General features: G+C 34.1%; 3 protein-coding genes, 1 long non-coding RNA gene and 1 other non-coding gene across 6 annotated transcripts; 2 read left to right on the top strand and 3 right to left on the bottom strand.

The window, feature by feature from the left end:
• Positions 1 to 3,871: 3,871 nt before the first annotated feature.
• Positions 3,872 to 6,118, bottom strand: LOC130509932 (uncharacterized). Its single transcript, XM_057006249.1, has 2 exons — positions 5,684 to 6,118; positions 3,872 to 5,587 (listed from the first exon to the last, which is right to left on the bottom strand). The coding sequence occupies exons 1-2, from the start codon at positions 6,116 to 6,118 to the stop codon at positions 3,872 to 3,874; spliced, it is 2,151 nt and encodes a 716-aa protein (XP_056862229.1).
• A 1,604-nt stretch (positions 6,119 to 7,722) lies between these two features.
• LOC108846164 (uncharacterized) lies at positions 7,723 to 8,382 on the top strand. The gene is made up of 2 exons (XR_001948607.2): positions 7,723 to 7,936; positions 8,026 to 8,382. It is a non-coding gene; the product is annotated as an uncharacterized LOC108846164 (long non-coding RNA).
• A 7,511-nt stretch (positions 8,383 to 15,893) lies between these two features.
• On the top strand, positions 15,894 to 17,955 carry LOC108844286 (uncharacterized). 2 transcript variants are annotated; one of them, XM_018617513.2, is made up of 7 exons: positions 15,898 to 16,235; positions 16,455 to 16,496; positions 16,666 to 16,797; positions 16,880 to 17,124; positions 17,394 to 17,430; positions 17,510 to 17,567; positions 17,650 to 17,955. In XM_018617513.2, the coding sequence occupies exons 1-7, from the start codon at positions 16,107 to 16,109 to the stop codon at positions 17,721 to 17,723; spliced, it is 717 nt and encodes a 238-aa protein (XP_018473015.1). In that variant the 5' UTR covers positions 15,898 to 16,106; the 3' UTR covers positions 17,724 to 17,955. The 2 variants fall into 2 exon arrangements, with proteins under 2 accessions (XP_018473016.1, XP_018473015.1); XM_018617514.2 differs by lacking the exon at positions 16,455 to 16,496 and having other exon boundaries at positions 15,894 to 16,235.
• Positions 17,956 to 19,106: 1,151 nt separating this feature from the next.
• LOC108845037 (uncharacterized) lies at positions 19,107 to 19,991 on the bottom strand. Its single transcript, XM_018618307.1, has one exon. It carries the CDS (start codon positions 19,989 to 19,991, stop codon positions 19,107 to 19,109), a length of 885 nt encoding a protein of 294 aa, XP_018473809.1.
• A 4,320-nt stretch (positions 19,992 to 24,311) lies between these two features.
• On the bottom strand, positions 24,312 to 24,418 carry LOC130510364 (small nucleolar RNA R71). The gene has a single exon (XR_008944036.1). It is a non-coding gene; the product is annotated as a small nucleolar RNA R71 (small nucleolar RNA).
• Positions 24,419 to 25,586: the final 1,168 nt, after the last annotated feature.

Raw genomic sequence — 25,586 nt, 5'->3', positions numbered from 1 at the left:
TTTTTTTTGTCAAAGAATACTTCATTCAAATAGCACTTGTCAACGACAAGAAAAGTAACTGAGAACAAACTGAAAAACCAAAACAAGACTCGAAAAAGATAAGAAGAGAAAAGCAAGGAACAGAGAAAACAAGATAAGAAAAGAACATCAGTAGATGTTCAAAGAGTAGCATGTCAGAGCGCCGAAGAGGGTAAGGTCATTCCGGAGACCAGCAGTCTACAAGCTTGGAATAGCAGAGGTATCCAAACTCAGTTAAATCTATACTATTAAAAGAGAAACATTATGAAAAAATCTACTTAAACAAGGTTGTTGCACTTTTATTAATAGTATATTAGTAATTTAGTTAATGGTCTTACATATCTATATATATAAAGTTGCCTTTTCTGGTAGCTCCTGCGTCCACGTCAGCAAGGAAGAAGGGGCTTTTTTGACACGTGTCTTCTCCTTTTTACGTGATTTCTGTGTAATTATTGTTTTAATTTTTGGGAAAATTGTTTTTTTGGGCCAAAAAAACAGTAACTATGTCCCATTAGTCTAATCTTATATTGGTTATGTCCTATTAGACTAATTTTTTTCTAAATGGCAATACTGCCCCTAATTTCAATTAAAAATACGAAATAATAATGAAAAAAAAATATTAAGTAATAAATTATATTTTCAAACGAAAATGATTAAAAGAATATATTAAAATCCAAGAAAAAAACAAAAACGACGAAGACAATTTTGCATCGGGACCGATCGATCCCGTAATCACCCGATCGATCTGAATCAGTCGATCCCGATAAATGTCCAGAACAAAAAAAAATTGCGGACCATATTCTGATCGAGCGAAGCCCAGGTTAGCCGATCTGCTATAGCTCGATCGACAGTAGATCGATCGGTCATATATTGGAGACCGATCGATCCCGTGTCCATGTTAGTCGAAAAATGATTTTTTGGTTTTAGTCGGTTAAGTCCGGTTGGATTCCCACTTGATTTAAACCGAACAAGCACGAATCTACACTATTAAAACTCGATTTCTAATCTATCAAACCTATTTTTCTCTGCTCCTTGGAGAACAAGGGGTAGAATATCATATTCCCAAGTTTATAAACCCTAACTCATTCAATTTCACTCTGATTTCGACGATTCTTGAACCTAGCCGAGAAGATTTTGTGATCTCTTTCTGAATTTATCACTATTTCAGTCGATTTACAAAGGTATGAAATTCTATCACCAGTATTAGAATTCGAAAATATATATATATATATAAAAGAGGCAATTTTTGAATTTGTTAAATTGTCTGTTAGGATGATGATTAACGAAGATTTCACACACAATCTATTATTTTAGTGATTCATATTAGTTATTGATAGCTATTATATTTTAATTATGTTTAATTTTCAGGTATGGAGTTGGAATTGCCGAGTCGTCAATACGGTGAAGGCTTGGAACCTCAGGTTAAAAAGATTAATAACAGCTGCCGTTTGAAACTGCTCGAGTTGCTGAGAAAAAAAATGGAACCAGAATATGATGAAGTGATGAAAGATCCCCTTTTCTCGCATATTATGAATATCGAGAAAAATAATCTGAAGTTTTCGGCGAGGCTAGTACACTCTTTCTTGTGTAAGGAGTTGATAACAAGCAAGAGACATGAGAAGTGGTTCACATTTGCTAAGAGACCTATGCGTTTCGGATTGCAAGAGTATCATGCTGTAACTGGTCTCAAAGTAATGGAAGAAAAGAAAAGTAGGTTGGTTAAATGGAAAGATGATGATGGTTTTTGGAGCAACCAGATAAAGACAAGAGGGAAAATCAACTTGCAGATCATAAAAACCCAGTATTTGGAAGAAAGCAGTACCTGGACTTGGGTTGATAGGGTGAGGCTGGTCTATCTTTGCGTTGTTATGGGTGTGGTAATGGGGAGAGATGAGAAGGTGAATTTCCCACTTCTTTACATGAAGTTGGCAATGGATTTGGACAAGTTTCGGAACTACCCATGGGGTTTGTATTCGTTCAATTTTCTGTTGAAGCAGATTGATAAAACAAAGGCTAAATTGGAGAATAAGGAGGGGTACCTGATGGAAGGATTTTTGGTTGGTTTCCAGATTTGGATAATGGAAGCTATTCCTGCTTTAGGAGAGATTTGTGGTACAAAAGTCAGCGACAATTACACAGGTCCTTTGTGTGGTAATTGGAAAGGATGTGCAAAATGTTCTTATGAAGATATCATTGGTGTTGAGACTTTATTTCCAGAGAATGTATGCTAATATATTTTTTTTAATAATAATGTTTTCATTGCCTTGTTCACTTTGTTAAAGATTTGATTATTTTGTAGGGAATTATGCATTCACTCATAGAATTCCAATTAACTTGATTTTATCTTTGAGAACTTATTTGTTAAGTTTTTTTGCAGCAAAATGGTGAAAAAATATGCAAGGAAGAAGAACCAGAATACACCATCAGAAGCACCAGAGACACATGACACAGTAGCTGCTTCGTCTTCAGCTCAACCAGAATGTGATAAGCCTCTAGAAGCAGCTCCTTGGCCTCGGGATCCATTGACTCCATTCGAAAATATCAGAATTCGTGGACACCCTATCGAGAGTAAAAAGATGCTGAAAGAAGTTTCATCCTACAATAACCGTGACTACAATGCTGCTTGGAGTGATTACCACTGCATTCTCTACAATGGGTTGCAGCGGATGACATTCAAACCAACAAAATTCATCTGCGATTACACTACAAAGGAGATGGGAATTGTCAAAGATGTCAAAAAGATGTGGAAAAGTATGGGACTTGGGACTCTTGGCTACACTCCGGAACCTATGTATCCAGACTTGGTAATACAGTTTCTCTCTTCAGTTGAGTTACACTACAAGTCTGAGCAAAACAAAGTTGCTAGCGAAGGCAAACTTACTTTCTTATCCAGTGGAGTGCTTTATGAGATGTCTATACAGGAGCTATGTACTCTATTCGGATTTGAACCCAACCATGAGGCATGCTCTTTGTCCAAGTTCCCTTGTGCGGCTTATCTGTGGAATATGATTGCAGACACTTCTTATGTTTCTCGGGAAGCTAAACTTGCAATGGTCAGAAACCCGGTATTGCGAGTGGTAGCAAAATATCTGGGTCATCTTTTACTGGGAAAGGAAGAAGCAGGATCACTTACGGAGGATGAAGCGCAACTTATTCATTATGGACTTCCAGTAGCTATCAGGCCTAAGTATGGCCTGAAAGAGGAACCTCCAGCAGAGCTTTCCGTAAACATGGGAGCATTATTTGCTCAGATGTTGTTTGAAAAGAAGTTTAGAGGTCTCCGTGCTTTGGAGAAGAAACCATTGGAGGATTCTATTGGCAGCTTACTTACTCGGATCTTCAAGTTCCATGATATAGATCTTTCAAAGACTCCTTGTGTGACCAAGATTGAGAGATTTGATGAGCAGTTCTTCTTCAACAGCAGGACTTTTTACCCTGGTAAAATTTACCGTTTTATGGTTCCTGATGGGACTATCCTTCACTGCAAGCTCCCACAGCCTACCATTACGTCTTTGACTTCTGCGGAGAACATGCGTTTTATGCCTTCTTCTGAATTTCTTTGCCCGTCTCCTCAGCCTGCTACAAAGCGTCGCCGTGGTTCCTCTTCTTCGGGTCCTGCTCAAGGGCAACGTGAGGATGATACCATTCATGATATCCGAGTGGATCATACTCCAGATCCTTCGATTGAGTACTTGTTGCCCGCATATACTGGTCAGTATGACTCTGGAGCACCACCATTGGATGGTACACCGCAGCAGCAGTTCGCCTGGACTGCAACAAAGTAAGTAGAAATCAAACAAATATCTTCTGAAAAACGAAACAAAGTTGCCCATAATAACAGCAGACAAGTCGGCTATATTGGCATCTTGCAAGTTGCTCTGTTGTGGCCACTACCAGAGCATCTACTGCACTTGCGAGTCTTACTTCCCTGTGATCCTTGTGATGATCGAATTTTGTCTTCAACGGTTTCATATCTGCTTTTTCTTTTTCTTCCAAGAGCCCTTCTTGTTTCAGGCGGTAGCACTTCTGAGTTTTCCACATTTTCTGGGACGGACCAAGAGTCTTCAGGCACAGTAATAGGATTAATGCTTTCCTGATAAGCTTCTCTCCAAGCTCCCGTGGTGTACATAAAATCAGTCAAAGTGTGTGCTTCTCTGCCAACAGAATAACCGGCTTTTATTGCGTGTCTACAAGGAATCTTCAAGAGGTTGAACTTCCCACAAGAACAAGCCCGTTTATCCAAATCAACAAAGCAATCAATTATATCGCCTTTCACAAGCATCTGACTATCTGTTATAGGGTAAACTACGAAAGTTTTTCCCTTCTCGATTCTCCTTTCAATCTTTTCCTCTACATCTATGGTCAAAGGATGCTTATGTTTTGAAATCTTTTTCTTACGCTTAAAAAACCACCGTGTCAGCATTTCTCTAATACTGTCCAACAAAGGAATAACAGGAAACTCTCTTGGCGAACGCAAAGCAGAATTTATAGACTCAGCAGGGTTGTTTGTCCTAATGTCATACCTGAATCCAATAAATTGACATCTAGCCCATTTTTTCACATCTGCTTCCATTAGATAGGTTCCTATTGCTGGACTGATATTGCAGACATGACCAAATATTCTCTTAAAGTCAGCAACTCTATAAGCCTTCGAAGCCTTAGAAACCAACCCAGCTAATCCCTTGCCTCTGAAATATGTTACCACATTATTCAACAAATGATGAATACAAATACCATGTGCCGCTAGAGGATACACATTCTCAACTGCCTTCGCTATAGACCCTTGTCTATCCGAAATAAAAGCCAAGCCATTACCATCAGCAACAACCACTTTTAATTGTCTCATAAACCATTCCCAAGACTGATGATTCTCAGAGTCTACTATCCCGAATGCAATAGGATACAAATTTGAATTTCCATCTAAAGCAGTTGCAACCAGTAGCACCCCTTTAAATTTACTCTTCAAGAATGTTCCATCTATAACAATGACACGTCTCATGACATTGGTGAAGCCTCTAATCGATTGACCAAACGCTATAAATAGATATTTAAATCTTCCATTGACGTCAGTCTCGTAAGAGGAATGGGTACCTGGATTGGCCTCTTCCAGCATGTGCAAGTATTTTGGTATTTTTCCATAACTTTCGTCTGGAATACCTCTGACGGCATTGATTGCATATTCACGGGAATCCCATGCTAAAGAATCAGAGATCTCACATCCATAATCATGACGCATAATCTGAACAATATCTTTTGCTTTAGGTCCTTCTTTGACACCTTCGTACTTATGCATGATGAGACTGCCTATTGTTTTCGCTGAAGCTGTCTTACCGCCACTGGATTTGTTTGAAGGTGCGCATGAATGTTCACCGACATACTTATTAATAATAAAATATGTAGAGCCCTTCAAACACTCTGCTCGGGCACCCCAATAGCACACCTTATCAGCACATCTAATACACCAAACTGATTTATTGGATTTGGTAACTGTGTAGTGAAAGTTATGCTTCATTGCACATAACTCAAACCTTGCCTTTAACACTGTTTTGTTGAGGAAAAGATCTCCTTTCTTAACCAAATCGAGCAAAGAACTCTTTGCTAAAGTTTCTCTGTTTTCTTTTTCAGAAATGATTTTGTCAGCATCATCATCATCATCTCCATCAACCTCCTCTTGCTTCATCTTTCCTTTCTTTTTCTTGTTATGCTTGTCAGCATCATAATCATCTCCATCAACCTGACCTTGCTTCATCTTCCCTTTCTTCTTCTCATTATCTTGCTTGGCTTTATACGTAACACACAATTGAGTTGACGGATGCTTCTTACAAAACCCTAGAAAGTTTTGAACTTGGCTTGAGTTTGCAATGATCACTGGTGGACATTCTGATGAATTGATCAATCCAATAGGTAGATAACTCAATTCCAAATCTGCATCCGTTACCTTTAAACAAAAATCCTCAATTACAATTTTCTGAAACTCTTCAATAGAGGAGCTCAATTGGAAACCATGTAATCTTCCTCCTATCTTTGCATCAACAGAAAAACTCCAACCTGAAGGTACAACCAATTCCCAAACACCACATGAACCATAGACATGAATCATGGTAGAATGAATGTGAAATTTTTGTGAAAATTTGGTGATCAATCAATGGAATATAGAAGATGACGTGAGATGTTTTTATTTGGGTAATCACGTTTTTTTTTTATTAAAACGATTTTACTTTTTTTTTTTATTTTTTTTTAACGACTTTGTTTTAAAAAAAATATTTTTTTTTATTTTTTTTGTAAATCGATTTTAATAAATAAATAAGGAAACCGAATATTCTCAAAATATTCTCTTCTAATATTATCCTTATCCGTAGAACCTGTATTCTAAAATAGGTAGAATAGAGTAAATATGTTAGAAATCGATTTCTACTAGTTTTAGATTTATAGCAATATGTAGATTCTGATTTCTACAGGTTTTAGAATTTTAGTAAAGTGTAGATTTTGATTTCTACGGATTTTAGAACTATATGTTAAGCGTAGAATGTGTTTTCTAAAGATTTTTAGATTACTATTATTTAAGTAGAACACGTATTCTAAACAAAGTAGATTCAATGAAAAAAGTAGAATACGTTTTCTACTATGTAGAATGTCAATTCTACCTTTTTTAGAACAAAATATGAATTTATGATTTAAACATTTTTTGAACTTAAAAAATATATCTATAAGTTGATATAAGTATTTCATCAGTATTTACTATTTTCTGAATTTTTTTTTGTTTGCTAAACTATTTATTTGATTTATTTTAGAAAATATTAAAGGGTATTAGAGGAAAATATGGTACAAAAAAGAAATTAGACTAATGGGACATAGTTGCTGTTTTTTTGGCCCAAAAAAACAATTTCCCCTTAATTTTTTTGGCTACTAATGCTTTTTGCTTTTGTGGGTTCTTCGATGGCCCATCTCCTTCTAGGGTTTCTGGTTGTTGCGACCAAGGACTAGCTCCTCTTCCCAATCTCTTCGTCTCCTAGAAACTCAGATCATCACCTCTGTAACGTCATCCGTTTCTTGCTTCGATCTCATCATTTACTGCTTACCCACTATTGATTCCACTCTCTCTAAATTATATATCATCACTATCATCAAGAGAAGCCGCCTAAGACTCTTCACTATAAAATGGTACCTTCTCAGCGATGAATCCACAGTTGTACGAAAATTCTGTTCCCGCGCTTAGTGGGGCATTACACAGAGAGACAACAAATTCCGGCTCTCTGATGCCCTGTCTCTATTCGATTCACCGCTGGTACAGCATTTGAAGACCTAACGGATTCTGCTAAGCTGATACCAACTGAGACGTTTCGATTCCGCAGCTACAACAATCTATTGGCACTGGCAAACACCAATAAACAACTACCAGGTATGTTTTGGATCTTCTATATCTGACTGCTCAACAAGTCGTCACCGTATTATTCACCCCATTGGACTGGTAAACTTGCAAGATATACCTGGCCAGTTAACTCTATCATCAATGATGGAACACACGGTTCACATCGTTTCATGCTTACACTACGTATAGAAAGGTACTTTGTGTAGATGGAATTCAATTGTAAATGTTCGTTTTTGACTGTATATCTGAACTTAGACTTTATGGATATTAATAAAATTGAATCTACACAGGAACGTGAATGTATGTGTTAGCATCTTTGATCGTTGGTGGTGAGTTACCTGGAATTAATTTTACTCCACTGCCCTGATTTAAAAAATTTCTATTATATCTTATAGTCGGTTATGAATTCTCTGACTTGTGATGTGTATCTTGTGTGCTCAAAGAGACGTACCATCATTTCAACTAACTTTCCTTTACACAGGTATTCCTTAATGCAACCTCTGGAAACCACATGTGCTTGGACACTGCGGGAAAAGAGCACTATGCAAAGTAAGGAACTCACCTAGACATATTAGACATACATTTTGTTCACGCTGATTCTTTTGAATTAACTCAACATTTTTTCCTGCAAAATTAAGCCTCTGTTTAGGTTGTTTGGAGTGGCTTAAAGCAGACAGCCTCTTCATCAAAGCTGATTCATGCTTAAAAGATAGAACCCCTCACTGTTTCTGAGCTTAACCAATATGTCCTCACAGCTGATCCTCAGGTGATAGAAAGAGTTATATAAAATATAACTTCCTACCTCTAGGAGTTGCACAGTCGAATGTCCACTCTGCTGCTACTTAATATTTTTTGTAAAAGTTTTTGTGAATTGTATAGAGTCTTGCATCTTATTTATTTCCTTTTGTTTTTAGGTTCTTCTACTTATCTTTTCCTCGGCCTCACTACGAAAACTATAGCCTTGACAGTTGTAAATAATATTTGCCTTTCATGCAGCTCATTATCTGTTGTTGTTGTAAAGTAACCTTGGTATCTCACCGGTATACGCTTTCCCACAACATCATGATTAGAACCTAAAAACTTATCTCAATCAATTTCCAAATTCGGTGCTGCATAAACAAATATATAAAAAAAAGAAGAAGATCAACTCACAGTATTTTAAGGTTTGGAATATGTGTTAAGGTTGCTGGTAGTGGGCCAGTGAGCTGATTGCTCTTTAAGTTCATAATGTGTCCACAAGTTGGAAGGTCCAGAAAAATGTACGAGAAAACAAAACTAACAAAACTGGAACGTGAAATAAATAAACACAGAATTTTATGCATCTTACAAATACAAAGTGTCCAGCTGCGTGAGTTTAGAGACTGAGAAGGGTATGGCTCCATATAACAGATTATCAGAGGAACCCCTGAACAATGGATCATTTAAATCTCATATGTAAAAACATTAAACATTAAAGATAAAAAAAAAAGAACATTAAAGATATGTTTTATAAGTAAGGTTACAGATAAATAAGAGAAGAACAATCTCTAATCTCATCTGAAATAAGACCGTTTAAAATCATCTCAGAAGTAAATATGCGAAACCAAAGTCGACAAGCTAACTTGACAAATGCCAAGGACGGCCACAGTTATATAAACATCAGGTTCTTACAACATTATTACCTTTCATGTTTCTCATCTTGATCTCCGCCGTCTTTTATGCAAGAAAAAATAAGTATTGCGTAGGATTAAATCACACATGAAATTTAATAAAACTCACTTCTACCTACATTCTATGATGCAACAAGTGGATACGTTATAACTGTTATGACACTTAGAGGGGTGTATTCAACTAAGAATTTCAAGTGATTTGTATTAAAATAATAAACTACTGTTATTCAAACGTGGATTTTAAAAACCACTTTAAAATCTAGTGTTATTGAACTTGTCATTTTATAAAACACTTTAAAATTCACTGTTATTGAACAAAATTTAAGTTAGAGATTTTAGAGTAGTTTAAGTGTTTCTAGAGTGTTTGAGGGAAGTTCCTTAGTTATAAAAATAAAAATCCAAATCCCACTGTTTTAGATGAGATTCTAGAATGTTTTAACAAAAATCACCTAAATATCTGTAATTTATTGAAATCATCTAAAACTTCATTAAAAATTCAAATCACTACAAATGTTAAATTGAATACATCCCCTTACAGTTTTACATGTTTGAGACCGAATCGTTTGTTCCAAAGTTAAATAATAGTGTTATGTAATTTGAGAATGTCTCAAAGCTTATAAAAAAATATTATGATAAACAAATATGACTACATAATACAAATATGCGGATATTTTACAAGGCATGCACATCATCTGGGCAATCTATGACATGCACATCAATGGATAAGCTAAATCACAATTTAGGTAAATTATCTAATAAATAATTTGAAATCTATGCTTATAAAGTTATTCTATCCTTTTCCTCCTGCTACAACACTTTGTCTCTTTTTAGAATGCTATGTCAGCATCTGTTTTTACACAAGAAATTGTCAGGTTTAAGATTATTTTTTAGGCTAGATTTATTATTTCATGTGACATGATAATGGCTGTAAAATGATGAAATAATTTTTCAAAACTTTGGGTTTCAGTTACATAACTAAATGTTTTTTATTAGAACCATTGCATTTACACATGTTTTCCTTTTAAAAGTTATATATTCTAATGAGAAATATTATACTAATGTATAATTTTCCACATTAGATGTGATATCAGGATGGATAAACCCAGTAATTCGACCTTTTATATACAACAATAGTTATATTTAACTTAGAGCACTATAATTGTAAATTAGTATCTAAGTTAAAACTAAAATAGTTTAATAATATATGCTGAGTTGATTTTGAGAACAAAGAGGCTAATGAAAAATTAGTCAAAAGCTATAAAAATAGAATTAACAAAAATAATTATTTAATGAATATACATAAAATAGTTCAATAATATAAAAGTTCCAATAATAATAGAAAACTTCTGTAAAAAAGGATAAAATCTACTTTTGATAACTTTTTGGTTTCATAAAGTTAAAAACATTAACAAGAAAATAATTGAAAATCCCAACACAAATTAACATGTAATCAGAACAAAAATTTCAAAAATAAATAGTTGTCAAAATATAATATGATATAATAAATAACAATAAATATAAACACAAAGTAAATTATTAAATACTAAATAAATGTAATTCCTTACAAAAACATTAATATACTGATCCCATAAAAAAATTTAAACATAAATTTAATATTGATATAATAGTAAAAAAATATGTTGGTACAGTATAAAAAGAAATGCAAAATAATAAATTGACAAAAATATAAATATAAATAAAAATAGATGACCTAAAATAAAACAAATATATTAAAAATCTAACCTGTAAAAAACAAAACATAACCATAATAAATTATTTTAACAATCACATTAAAAACCTCACTTAATTAAATTAAGGATGAATATTTTACCTACATAATATAAAAATATTGTTAAAAACATAAACAAATATTAAAAATACTTAATTAAAACAGATAAAACAAATAAAACTTGAGAAACACAACTGAGAAAGCGTTTGGTGTGTAGAAATGGAACTATATATATCTAACACAAAAAACTTACAATATAAACAGTTAGACTTCAGATCAGATGTCAAAAAAATGTAACTTCCAAATCAAACATTATACTACATATTAACCGAAATCCGCCCATAGCGATATAAGCTGTCCCATATATAGGGAAATTCATCTATGATTCAGATAATTACAATTTATAAAGAGGTTTTTTATGTTCTAATTTTCAGATTTATTTACGATATATACAGTGTTTTATTTTTATTTAATTTTCAAACAAAATATATAATTTTTTTTTCCATTTCCTAATATGTTTCATTGTCTGAATTAGCTTTTACCAAAAATCAAATAAGAAGAATATATGAACAAAACTTCATCAACATTTAAATTCAGATTAATCTATAAACTAAAATTTCAAATGTCGTTTCTTCTACATAGTGTTTATATAGTACTTAACAATATAAGTATGTTCTCTAAACAAAATATCAATTTTACTTTATATTTAAATTTCAACTAAACTAACTTTGGTACGACTATTGACTTTTTATTCTACTTTTATTAAATCGATTAGTCACAACCAATTATGCTATTCCACTTTGAAGTAAGCAATTTCAACATATTTTTATTTTTATTATATATTTTATTTACTAAAACCATAAAATGAATTACAATTTATGTAAAAATAAAATATACAAACCCGGCGCGTAGCGCCGGAATACCACTAGTAATTATAATAAACCAATTCTATATAATATCATCTATTCAGTGTCAGAACGCCGAAGAGGGTAAGGTCCTTCCGGAGACCAGCAGTCTACAAGTTTGGAATAGCAGAAGTATCCAAACTCAGTTAAATCTATACTATTAAAAGAGAAATATTATGAAAAAATCTATTTAAACAAGGTTGTTGCACCTTTATTAATAGCATATTAGTAATTTAGTTAATGGTCTTACATATAATTATAATAAACCAATTCTATATTATTTATCCACTTCAACCACATAATATGAAACGTGCCGGACCGGGGACCCAATTTCTCAATTTAGTAGACGATGGTTTTTGATATGCAAAACCAATCTATCAATTTAATACATGAGTATATGTTATTAAGCACTTTAGTTATACATTATACATTAATTAATCTAATAAATTAATATATGCCTATATTTACTTCTCTTACTACTAATACCTCAAATCTAAATTTGCGTTTACATTTACTCAACACATCTATACTATTAAAAGGGAAGCATTCTTGAAAAATCTATTTATACAAAGTTATTGCACCTATTCATTTTCTATTTATTATTTTTGGTCATACCCTTATTTTTCTCTAACTATACAACAGTCTAAATAATATAAATGATCGCATGTAAACTCAGCATATCGTTTGATACAGCCGTATTATACATGGTTCCATTTTATTAAAAACTTCTTGATAAAACGTGAACGATGAAACTTAATACCAAAACAAACTGATGAATCTCAGTACCAAGACTTATTTGTGTATATTCTTTAGCTCAAAACTATACAACATATTAATATAAAACATGATTGAATATCTACACATTGAATCTATCACTATATTATATCAAAAACACACTTGCAACTATCATCCCAAAATCATAACATGGATAAAGAGGTAGACCTCAGTAACTTCTTTAAGCTTATGAAATCAGTGACGTTTATACATCAATGTCATTTGATGAGTTTGATAAAACTAAATTATAACCAACATATATCATATTCATCACAACATTATTTATATCAAAGTTACGTGTATTATTTTGACAATAGCTATACTTTTATTAAAAGAGACATTGGTTTTTGCTCATTAACATACAGTAATTTTTGAAACGTTTCATTCAAAGTAAATGTAGAAAATGTGGTTGTCAAAATTCAAAATGTTAATGCTGATATTGCCTAAATTGTAGCAATCAGTTTAAAACCAAAGAGAGTATATTGTGGATATGCTATTTAAATTCATTAACTTGATTAACACTTTTACTAATTTCGAATTCATTTTAAATAGTCGACTGTTTTTGCGGTTCTACGCACCTTTGTAACATACTGCTATATAATCATATTATTCATTATTCATTTTCTTTTTAGTAAAGGTCATTATTCATTATTCATGCTACAATATAATAAGTAGCACTATAAACATAAGAATTTTTCACCCAACTATCAAATTTCAGTTCCATTCCGAACATCTAAAACATTTAATAATTAGTGAAAATAAGTAAACATTCCTACGTGCAAAACTCACAAATCCTTATTTTTAATGAAACCATAACTCTATATTTTTCTTCATATCTATTCTATTAATTTAGTAGTATGACCAATTGATAATAGTTGAGTCTAATTTAAAAAAATACATAGAACCTATAAATATAACTGCAACAACCTATATATAACTGTTTATATGCCGATATATAACTGCAACAACAACAAAGAAGTTCCGTAATGATCAATTCCTATTTTTTTTAGGAATGTCATATTTTTTTATATCAAACTCCTTATCATGAAATTTAAACTCCTATTTTAAAGGCCTATTTATATCGAACTCCTTAACATACTAATCTCAATTTTAATTTTTGTATATTTCTGCAGCTATATTTATAGGTTAAGAGATGTGAGAGAAAAATTAAATATATCCCAGATAAAAATAAGATATTCAGAGATATAATTGGTTACAGTCTGGATTTTATAAAAATTATATTTCTTAAAAAAATATAAAACAAAAAATATATCCGTCCTTTTAAGGACGGATCATAAATTGGGTTCAACTATTTGAAAAAATCAATTTGCGGATGCGGGTTATGAGTATTTTATTCGGAGTGTGTGCAGATTGGTAGATTTTGGATTGCGGGTACCCGCCGACCTGAAAAGTATTTAAAAATAAAAAGAAAAAGAAAAGTAAACACTTTTTTAAAAATATGGTAATTTAAAAACCACTAAAAGTTTTAAAATATATTTTTTATTATAAATATAATTTTTATATTTTTATAATAATTAAATTAAATAATTATTTTAAGAAAATTATAACCCGCGGATAACCGCAAAATTAAATGAGGTGGGTGCCGGGTCATATTTTCTGACCAAAACAAAATTGAAACCCCCGGATTGGCGGATTCGACCAGCAATATACCAGATAAATTTTTAAATTGCTATTATTTAATAAAATATATTTGGATTAAAATTTATACACAAATATAATTACAAAGAAAAATACAAATATAATCACAAAAAACACAAATATGAAAACTAGATTAAAACAAAAATATACCCGCCCTTAAAAGGGCGGGTCAGAATCTAGTTATAGTTAAAAAAATATCAAATGATTTTTGTACTTTAATTTTTAAATCTAACTATTAAAAGATAATCATTCAAAATAATCTACTAAGAAATGTTGTAAGATCATGCGTAACTATTTATCTTTTTTATCCTCCTATTAAATATTCTAACCATCCAAATTTTTAAATATTTTTAACGAAATCATATTACTCACTATTTCATGTGATATACTTTTCTCTAAAATATTTTATCATCTAACATTATGGTTGTTATGCAATAATGCTATATACCATAATTTATGTTCAATATAGACCTATAATATTTACACATTAATTATAAAAATGAGTTAACATACGTCATAGAACATAAAACACTTTAGTAAACTATCTCTTGAAAAAATTATATATTATGTTAAATTATTTTTACTAAAAAGTATTTATAAAAAATATTTTAAACCCTAAAAACTTTTTATTTTTATCAAAATGAAATAACCTACAAATCTATACTATTAAATTAACCAAAAATCTCTCAAATAAATCTTAAGTCTTACCAATTCAACAAATATAACACTTATAAAATACAGAAAAATATAATGCAAAAGGTTTGGACATTCAGATCTTCGGGCCGGGTACCAATTAGTTTCTTTCAGATGTGATTTCTTCTGATCCTAAACATTTGGACCCAACTAGATGTTTTAAAAAATCAATTTGGGTTTGAAATGGTTTCTTTTTGAATCCATATCGGTTTGAGTCCATAATTCAAGTACATGTAAATACATGTAATTTGGAAATATAATGGGTCGTAGTCAATTCAGGTATTTAAGACCAAAAAAACTCCAAATACCTGAAGCCATGAAAAATCCAAAAAACAAAAAAGTACCCGAAAATCCTAACAAATACTAGAAATATTCAAATATCCAAAAAACCTTAAATTTTACCCAAAAGTTTACTTGAAGAACCAATAATATCAAAAGTTTTATTTGAATACACGAAATATAATTTAAAATATTTGAAATTTTACCGAAACCCGAAACTACAACCAAAATCTGAATCTGAAACTTAAAAACATATATTTAATACTGAAACATATCTTAAATACTCAAATATACACAAAATATTTTGGGTACTTTTGGTAATCGGACTCGGACAGAGACATGGTCTGAAAACACACAAAAGTACTTTCTTTAATCCCAGACCCGAACCTATATGTTTTTGTTGGTTTTTGTTCAGTTTTCTGAATTCAGGTAAAATGCACATGTCTAAGAAATAAGTACATAAGAGGTGTGTACATAAAAAATCTAAAATAAACTAATTCATATTTATATAATTTATATTATTTTTTATTCGGCATAATACAAGTTTGGAACATAATAATATATAAAATTTCAGAACTAATTGATATAAAATTTCAGAACTAATTTCAGAACTAATTTTTTTTGTAACCCAAATAAAACCCGCGCTCGGTCAAAATCTAAAATCTAGTTAGGTATTAATAAACGAGTCTCTTAAATAAAATTGTTAGCCGACAAGAAAAAATGGCTAAAGTCTTGTAGGCCCATAGATTAGAAATTGTAAATTGTATAAAAGGGATCAATATTCATTTTGGGGTGGAAGTAAAAGCCCAATAAGAGCGCAATCATGGCTCACCTATCAAAATCCGGAAAGTCTGGTCTTGTACACGACGGAGAAAACGTCCTTTTGAGTTTGATTGGAAACAGCAAAGAATTATACAACACAGCGAAAAATCAAGAATTGAGATTCCCTAAGAATCGACGGGAAGAGGAGCAATCGAATTTCCCGGAGGATGCTGCTAGGAGCCCCAAAGATTCTGTAAATTGTAAAAAAAATGGGGGGAGAAGATTCTGAACGCGATAAAGATGGAAAGTGGAAACCTCCGCCGCCTCAGAAGGCCGACTTAAAGCTTTGGGGAATCCTCGCCTTTACTGTAATCGGCGCAACCGCCACCACTTTCGCCGTGAGTATCATTGATTCTCTTGTCTATTAGTTTTTAGTTTCCTCGAGTTGTGATCGTGAATATGTGAACATAATTGAGCCTTGGAGAATGAAAAAGTATGATTGGGTTAAAAAAATCTGCAGAACCATTCTTCAATTCTGTCTCCCTGCAGGTCTTATGTTTGGTTTTGGGCTAAGTTTTTGTCGGAGTGTCGTGTCTGATGGTTGTGTTGTTTGGTAGGTTCATCAGTTGCGAAGAACTTTTGATTGGGTCTATACTCAGGTGATTAAAAACCAACTTTTTCCGTGTGATATTATCATTATTAGCTAAAAGTCCTCAGCTTTTTTTTATGTTTTGCATTGGCCATTATTCATTTTCTTTTCTTTTTTTATTTCTCGTTAAAATTCATGTTCAAGCTCCCAACCTTTTTGTTAAATTTTGCTAATTAAAGGTAGGTAGAGCACAGTCAGCAGCGCGGAGAGGAACCAAAGGCGGTTCTTTCAGAACAGCTTATCAGGAGGAAGCATGGAGAAGGTACAATAAACGGATGCAAGAGGAGTATGAGGAAGAGCTTGAGAGAGTGGTTAGTCTAATTAATTCACCTTTTTTCCTACTGTAACTTTTGAGATCTTATTATGATGCTCTCTCTCTTCTCTGTCTTGCAGGAACGTATTAGGCGTATGCAAAGCGTTTTCAACAGGGAGAGGAACAAATTTAGAGGGGGCTTCGAGAACTGGAAGGAAAATGATCCTAATGCTCACCAATACCATCAGCAGTATCAGCGAAATGATTGGTACTGGAAAGCTGAGTCTACCTTTAGAAACCAAAGGACCAACAATCACCAGGAGCCTCCAAAACAGTCTAGAGTCTATCCACTATCGCATCACTACTCTGTTTTAGGGCTCAGCAGGTTGTGTTTTCTTTTATTTTTTCTATTATAAAAGAAAAACAAAATGCTCACACATAATGATATTTGGATCATTTATCTGTTTTAGGAGGCTTAGTGCCTTTGAGATAGTTTAAAGTCCTCTTTGACTCACTTTCGTTTGGGTTCTGTTTCTGTTTCTGTCATTCATTCTGTCTAAATGTTTAGTTCAATAATGAAACATTTCGATTGTGGTGTAACTATTCAAGAATGAACATGTCGATTGACCTTAGTGGGTGTTTCTTGTGTTATAGGTCCAGGGCAACTCCATACACAGAAGCTGAGATTAAGGTAAGCATTGAAACAACTCTGTTGATGCTGTAATATTCACTTACTCTTATGCTTTGATTCGAATTTGTTGTGCATTCAGAAAGCGTTCAGGGAGAAGGCGATGGAATTCCATCCAGACCAAAATCAAGATAACAAAGGTAGCGTTATAGTTTAAAATCTTTAACACTACTTTGATCTTACTGTGTGGGATTGAGTGTGTTGTCTCATCGATTCTTGTAGATGTAGCTGAAGCAAAATTCAAAGAGGTGTTACTTTCGTATGAAGCTATAAAAGAGGAAAGAAAAGACAAGTAGGTTTTTGTTTTGTTAAAGAGATCAAATCTTTTTCCCCATACAGGCGACGAATGTCGATATATGAAACAGCTTTCTTCGGGTGTGTTCGCATTATAGGTTCATTTATATAATAATTTTATGGTTTGTGTTCGACGCAGTTGTGGTTCTTTGTTGTAATATAACGAAACCAAGTCCAGATTAATTAAGATGGAAATAAGGAAAACATAAGAAAAGAGAATTTTTTTTTTGGTCATCTGTTGGATCCCCTAGACTATATTTGAGAAGTGATTTTGCCACATGTCATCTCTATTTCAGTTTCACAAAAAAAATATGGCATGGTTACTATAATTGATGACATGGTTTCCGAAAAATATGACATGGATTATTTCATTTAATGTGATTTATATTTTTGGTAAACTTTTTAGAATATGGTAATAAATCATACCTTACATTTAATATTGATATTTATTTTTGGTAAACTTCTTTAAATATGGTAATATCGCATACATCATCTCTAAAATAAATATATTCATATATAACATTAAAATTTCGAAATTATATTATATTTTATTTTCTATAATTATACAATATGTATTGCCACATGTCCTCTTTACCATCAGTTTCACAAAAAAAAATATGATATGGCTAATAAAATTGATGACATGGCTTCCGAAAAATATGACATGGATTATTTCATTTAATGTTAATTTATATTTTTGATAAACTTTTTAGAATATGGTAATAACTCATACCTTACATTTAATATTGATATTTATTTTTGGTAAACTTCTTTAAATATGGTAATATCGCATAAATCATCTCTAAAATAAATATATTCATATATAACATTAAAATTTCGAAATTATATTTTATTTTATTTTCTATAATTATACAATTTGTATTACTAAATCTTTAAAAAATTGCTACAATTTTTTAAAAAACTTGATTTCTAATCATAAAATCATTAGATTCTTATATATCTACAGATTCTATAAATATTGTTAGTTCAAATTTTTGATAATTATACAATATATTTTTAAATAAAAAATCATTTTATTTTAATTTAATATTTAAATAAATAAAATCTATATTTAAATATCGGTAAAAATAATAAAATCTATAATATTTAATAAACCTTATTTTAAATATAAATTAAATTTTGAAAACAATTTTACTGCACATGATGCAGGAAAACACCTAGTTAATATTAAAATATTACACAAAGCCGGCAAAATACAAATTTTTTTCGAAACCATAAGCCGACGAGGTAAAACAACGCGTTTTACAGATAGTCCGTACCAGATGAGTATTTAGGGCGTGGTTGAAACTGTGACTTTTTGTTTGTGGTTTTTTTTTTGGCTCAACTTCAAACTTTTATTAACCAACATTGTTCAGATTTACAATTTAGTTCAGTCCTACATAAGGCATATCTGCTTCTAATACTGGTTTCAACCAACTTGGCACAATAGAATACAACTTAGGAACATGATTCATAAAAGAAAAAGCTTCCTTTGCTATCTTATATGTCGTTTTGTTACCATCTCTAGAGAAAAATTCTACCTTAAAGCTACTGTTCATCTTAAGGGAGTGGGTGATGTCTTGGATGATCGGTTTCAGCTTTGGCCATATTTCCTTCACACCTTCGATCATCTTCACTAACACCTGTGCATCTGTTTCAAAAATCACCTGTGAATAATCCAAGCGAGACATAGATTTTATAGCCCAGTTTAGTGCAGTTGCTTCAGTCTCCACATGTGAGTCTAGCCCTTCGAACCTTTGCGCTCCAGCCCACAGCAGTCGGCCCGTGTGGTCTCTACTAATCCAGCCAATACCTTGTCCTTGCTGGTTTTTATGCCAGGCTCCATCTGTGTTGCATTTGGTCCAGTTCTGTATTGGTGGTTTCCACTTGACAGGCTGTTTGTTGCTTGTGGGTTTTTTAACCTCTATATTATTCTCCTCCTGTCTGCTCATCCACTCTGCTGTGTTTTCAATGGCTTTATTGACTGTGTCTTGTGCTGAGTAGTATTTGTCTTGGAAGAGGAACTCATTCCTATTTTTCCAAAGGCGCCAGAATAACCATGGGACTAAATCCGTGTATGCCTCGTCAGGAGGATATCGTTCTTGTAAACTCAGTACACGGTGGAGGTTGTAGTAGAGAGAGTCAGACATTAAACATTGTGGTGGTGCGTGAATGGGGGAAGTCGTCCAAATCAGTCGAGCATATGGGCATTGGAATAGTATATGGTTGACTCTTTTCACTTTCTGCACCACATCGAGAGCAGCTATCATCTTTGTAGATATGTCTATTCTTCATGTTTGCTGCTGCAGGGAGGGAATTACTGATGCATTGCCAAAGGAAGTGGCGCACTTTTGGACTGGTGTTGTGCTTCCAAGCTCGCTGGTATAGGCCATCGAGACTCGGTTGATCTACCATTCCTTGGTGATGTTCAGCCATGATGATGTTTGTTTGGACCCAATACCCAGACTTAACACTATAGGCCCTGCCTTCGAGTAAGCTCAGCTATAAGTATCTTTGAATTTAGTAGAGACCACGCGTTAAATAAAAATCGTAAAAATGATGTTCAGCCATGATGATGTTTGATGATGTTCAGCCCTGATGATGTTTGTTTGTGGTTCTAAGATTTAGTCCTCAGATTTCGGTAGCATCCTTTTCCAAAACATTAAATAAAAATTGTAAAAATCTCTGTAAACTAAGTTTTTTCTTTTATGATTTTTGGCTGTAGTTTCAAATTTAATAACTAACGCATGATAGTTCTCTGGAACTGTCTTTGCATCTTGATGTATCTCGTGTTCCGTGTACTTCCTGTATATATCTCAAGATCTTCCCAAGTAAACTAGAAAATTACAAATCTATTACTGAAGCAAAAAAATAAAACAGAACAGTCTATATAAAACATATTATCGATTCATACCAAAAAAATACATATTGTCGATTGAAATCTTTAATAATAGTGATTTTGTTTTGATGTCAATCATAAATAAAAAAATTTAAAATGTTATAATTGATTGGTTGATGAGTTTTATTTTTCTTTTATTTTATTTTAATCAAGTCTAAAAAAATTCTAAAGCAATTCGTATTAGTTTCCAAACAGTATATATAATATTACACATAATCATTTATAGTAACTAAATGTATCACTTATAGAAAGTTTATATAATACTTTATATTTTCTTTTCCTTTATTAATTATTTATTTATAAGCTATATAAAGTATGTTTTTATAACTAATTTATTAAAATCAATATATATCTTTGTTTTTCTATTATAAATCAACATCAAAATAAATTTATTTTCATATATATATATATAGATCACAATATATAGCTATATATATAAAAATATGTTTTCTCTCTCATGGCATACCACCTCAGCGCCATATCATAAAGTCGAAGTTCCTGGTGTTGACACGTGTCCGATTTCCATGATCCACAACATTTCATTAATTTGGGTATACATTGTGTTTGGTATTGGACTTCCCAAAAAAAGTTTGTGGTCTTTAGCGTTTTAATCATCAAATCTATCACAATAGAGAAACATGAGTATTGTCTTCCCCAAAATCGACACCGAAATCTAGTGTTCATGTTCTTCTTAGATCTCGAACACAAGCAGTGTTCTTCTATATTCTCTGACATCAACAATGGAGCTTCGAGCTGATGGGGTCGATATGCTCTTACTGGATGAAAATGTTATTATGTTCTTGATCTAATGTTCATAGTTAGATTAAACTATTCCGCCGTATTATTGATTGCTATTTAACCCGACTCTGAAAATCAAACTATGTGCTCTCTACTTGATTTCTCCACTAAACTTCAATATTTAATGCCCAAGAAGTAGCACTGCTGATAGTTTTGTTAAATCACTTGAGATTTCACATTTAGGTGATGAAGGTCTATACTTTTTTGGATTCGGTTCTTAATCTGTTTGTATTTCATGTTATTTTCTCACATATGAAGTGATTTGAGGGATAAAGGGATGAGAATTTTCCTCAAGAAGGTGTGGTCTGTGGTGGAGCTTCGTCGTACGGAAGTTCAAGGTTCTATGAGAGTTCATCATCACAACCCCAATTCTAGACCACTTGAAGGTCTTCCCTTTACTGTGGTTACAGCTCAAACCTGTAATCACAAAATGTCGTTGACTGAGCAACATAAAGGAGAAAGAGAGAATCACTCAGTGAGTTATGATCATGAACCAAGATTCAATGAGGAAAATGGTGATGGTCACAACGAATCCAATACATCAGCTAAAAAGTCCCTATGGCAGTGAGTGAAGTGGACTGATAAGATGTTGAAGTTGTTGATAACCGACGTGCCTTATATAGGTCATGTTTCGCTTCAGCAGTGTGAAGACAAGTTTAATGATTTGAAGAAAGGGTCTAAGAAGTTTAATGATAATAGATTGAATCTGCCTCATGACCTTGCTTTGCAACATTTGGTAAAGCTAGCTGATGTCTTGCATATTTCCATTGTTTTATCTTTATATTCGCATGCATTTTGATCATCTAGAATAGGATTTAGGCATGTTTAGGTTGCATTTTGCATACATAAGTCTTTATCAGGTGTTGGAGTACCACATGGAGCATTTGGGATGCATTGGGGACTCAAAAGAGGCAAAATGAGTGACTTAGAGACGACCAAGGCCACATCGACCTCAGTGCAGCGGGTCCAGTCGGTCGCTCCGACCTCATGACCTGGAGCGGCCTCACCCCAGCGACTCCCACCACCCGCTGCGACTTCACCATCCTGGGGCGGCTCCACCTCAGCGACTCTAGCCGGTCGCTCGTCTTCTTTGCAGCGACCATGCGGAGCGACTCCACCTGCTCGCTGCGCCTCATCCCTTGGAGCGACCTCGAGCCAGCGACCCCGACTGCCCGCTCCACCTGCTCGCTGCGCCTTGTCCCTTGGAGCGACCCCGAGAGAGCGACTTCGACTGCTCGCTCGTCTTCTCCGCAGCGACCACCCGGAGCGACCCCGCCTGGTCGCTCCACACCCGCTCCAGCTCGAAGATTAACATTTCTCAGGGGCATTTTAGTCATTTGTATGCACGTTTTTCTGTTCTAAAACCTAAGTTTAAGTATTGTGTAAGCCACCAGAGGCTGATCTATCTTTTGTTACTTGGTAAACATCAAAAAAACTATTGGAGATTTCATCTTTTGATCATTGATTCTCTTGTTCTTGTTTTATTTCCTGTTGATTTCAGTTATTTCATCTCTGTTTATGATCAGTCTGAAACTCAATATGAGTTTAAGAATGATCATGAACCTTAGTGAGTAATCCACCATTGAATTCATGGGTTAGGAAGATTTAGGGTGATTAAGTTAGTTCTAGGATGTTTTAGTATTAATCAAACCTTATTCCTTGCCTAGGAGAGTATTCGTAATGCATCTATTGAGTTGGCTTCTCAAAAGTTGATCTTTAGACATATCCCATCCACAAGGTGTTCGATGATATGTCTGAGTCAACTCTCCTAAGCTCTTAACACACTTTACCAAAGAAATTTGTTGTTAAGGGTGTTAAGATAGCCAATAGACTTGTTTGTTAATGATTGCTTTTATATTATTCAGCCAAAGGCATTTGATATCTGAAATATGTTAGCAAATGAGCATTCATCTAGACATAGAGTTTGTTTAAGATTGTGTCTAAGCTTAAGGTTGATTAGTTTGATTGACTGTTGCCATCCTTAGTTCGAAGCTTGATCACCCAAAGTCTAAATTCCTATACCCATGAGTTCTCCTTTCTCATAAAAGAAAGTTCATTGATTTACTGTTTTTGTTGTTTAGTTATTGCATATTAGGTTCTAGAAATCATCAAATCTTCGATTGCACTTAGATTAAGGAAGTACTTGCATTCTTGGTGCTTTGAATCCCTTGGAATTGGTTCGACATTTCACTCATATTACAACATTTGTTTTAGGAACTTTGAAATTCCTAGCATCAAATTGGCGCCGTTGCCAAATTCCGAGTTGATTTAAACATTGAGATTTAGTCGCTTGCTTGAGACTAAGTCATTTTTCTTTTTCTGTTTACTGATTCTACATTTTCATCCCTCTTTTAATTTCAGGTGTATGAACTTGAGGAGCAAGGGCACATCAGACCTAGCTCCACTTGTACCTGACATCAGAGCACTTGAAAGGGGTATATCAAGACAGAGAAGAGCTCAACAGGATATCGATATGGATCCACCTGCAAACGGTCAAGGGGTCAACCCTCAGCACCCTCCGCGACCTGCTCGACCGATTGGTACCTATGACCGTACCAACATCAATGGTCATAGGCTTGGCATCAGAGCCCCAGCTGTGGAGGCTAACAACTTTGAGGTCAAACCAGGACTCCTCAACGTGATCGAGAACAACAAGTATCATGGCTTGGCTGTAGAAGACCCATTCGATCACTTGGACAAATTTGACAGCTACTGTGGTTTGTCAAAGACCAATGGTGTGTCCGAGGATGCCTTCAAACTCAAGCTATTCTCTTTCTCTCTGGGAGATAAGGCACGTCAGTGGGAGAAGTCTCTACCTAGCGACTCCATCACCACCTGGGATGACTGCAAGAGAGCATTCTTGGAGAAGTTCTTCTCTACTTCAAGAACTGCTAAGCTAAGAAACGAGATATCCAGTTTCCAGCAGAAGAACTTAGAAGGCTTCAGTGAAGCTTGGGAGAGATTCAAGGGCTACCAAGCTCAGTGTCCACACCATGGTTTCTCCAAAGAGAGCTTGCTGAGCACCTTCTACAGGGGTGCACTTCCTAAGTACAGATCCAGATTGGATACTGCAAGTAATGGGTTCTTCTTAGGGAGAACTGAAGCAGATGCAGAGGAGCTGGTTGACAACATGGTGAAGAGTGACGCAGTCTACAGTGGAGACCATGACAGAGGAGATAGAACTGATGACAAGCAGACGAGGAAAGAGTTAAAAGCTTTATAGGATAAGATCGACATTCTGATTGCTGATAAGGCTACACAAGAGCAGCTGAACTTCGTTGGTAACCCAGCACAAGAAGCACCTCCTGGTGCTAATGAAGTTGATGGTTTAGAGGGTCAAGAAGAGCTATGTTTCATCAACAACAATAGCAGTTGGTACAAGAAGGAGCCCAATTTTCAGTACAACAACTACCAACATCGATCTTACCCAAACAACCAGCAGAATGGTTACCAGCCTAGGAGCAACCAACAAGGCAACTCTCAGCCTCAGCAGAACCCTCCTCCAGGTTTTCCCAACAAAGGAAACCCATCTTCTCAGCAGCAAGCTCATCCTTCTAGTTCTGCTCCTCCAGCCAGCAGCACATATATTCTACTGAAACAAATCTTGGACTCTCAAACTAGAAGTGAAAAGCATGTTGGCTATGAACTCAAGAATCTCCACAACAAGATTGATGGTAGCTACAATGAGCTCAACAACAAGTTCAAGGCCTTGGAGAACCAGTTTGCTTCTTGACTACTCACCAAAACCGCCAGCAAGGTTCTCTACCTGGAAAACCTGAGCAAAACCCCAAAGAAACAATGAAGGCTGTTACCCTTAGGAGTGGCAAGCAGTTGCCTCCTCCAACTCTCACCAAGGATGCTGAGAAACAAGGTGGGGGGGTAGCCATCAACATTGATGATGAGGTCGTGATTGTGGATGAGAAGATCAATGATGAGATCTTAGAGAAGATTGTGGAAGCCAAAGGCAAAGGAAAGGTAGGAGAAGAGAAGCAAACAGTGAAAGATAGTCAAGCTGCTCCAGCAACTGAGAATCCTTTTGTTCCCCCTCCTTATGAGCCCAAACTTCCATTCCCTGGAAGGTTCAAGAAGCAGCTGCTGGAGAAGTACAAAGCCTTGTTTGAAAAGCAGATGAGTGAAGTTCAGATCACAATGCCCATCATAGATGCTT

Source organism: Raphanus sativus, chromosome 3, assembly GCF_000801105.2.
Source record: "Raphanus sativus cultivar WK10039 chromosome 3, ASM80110v3, whole genome shotgun sequence".
In the NCBI taxonomy this organism is placed as follows: Eukaryota; Viridiplantae; Streptophyta; class Magnoliopsida; order Brassicales; family Brassicaceae; genus Raphanus; species Raphanus sativus.
The sequence above is the reverse complement of the archived record's forward strand: the minus strand, read 5'-3'. Positions and strand labels throughout refer to the sequence as shown.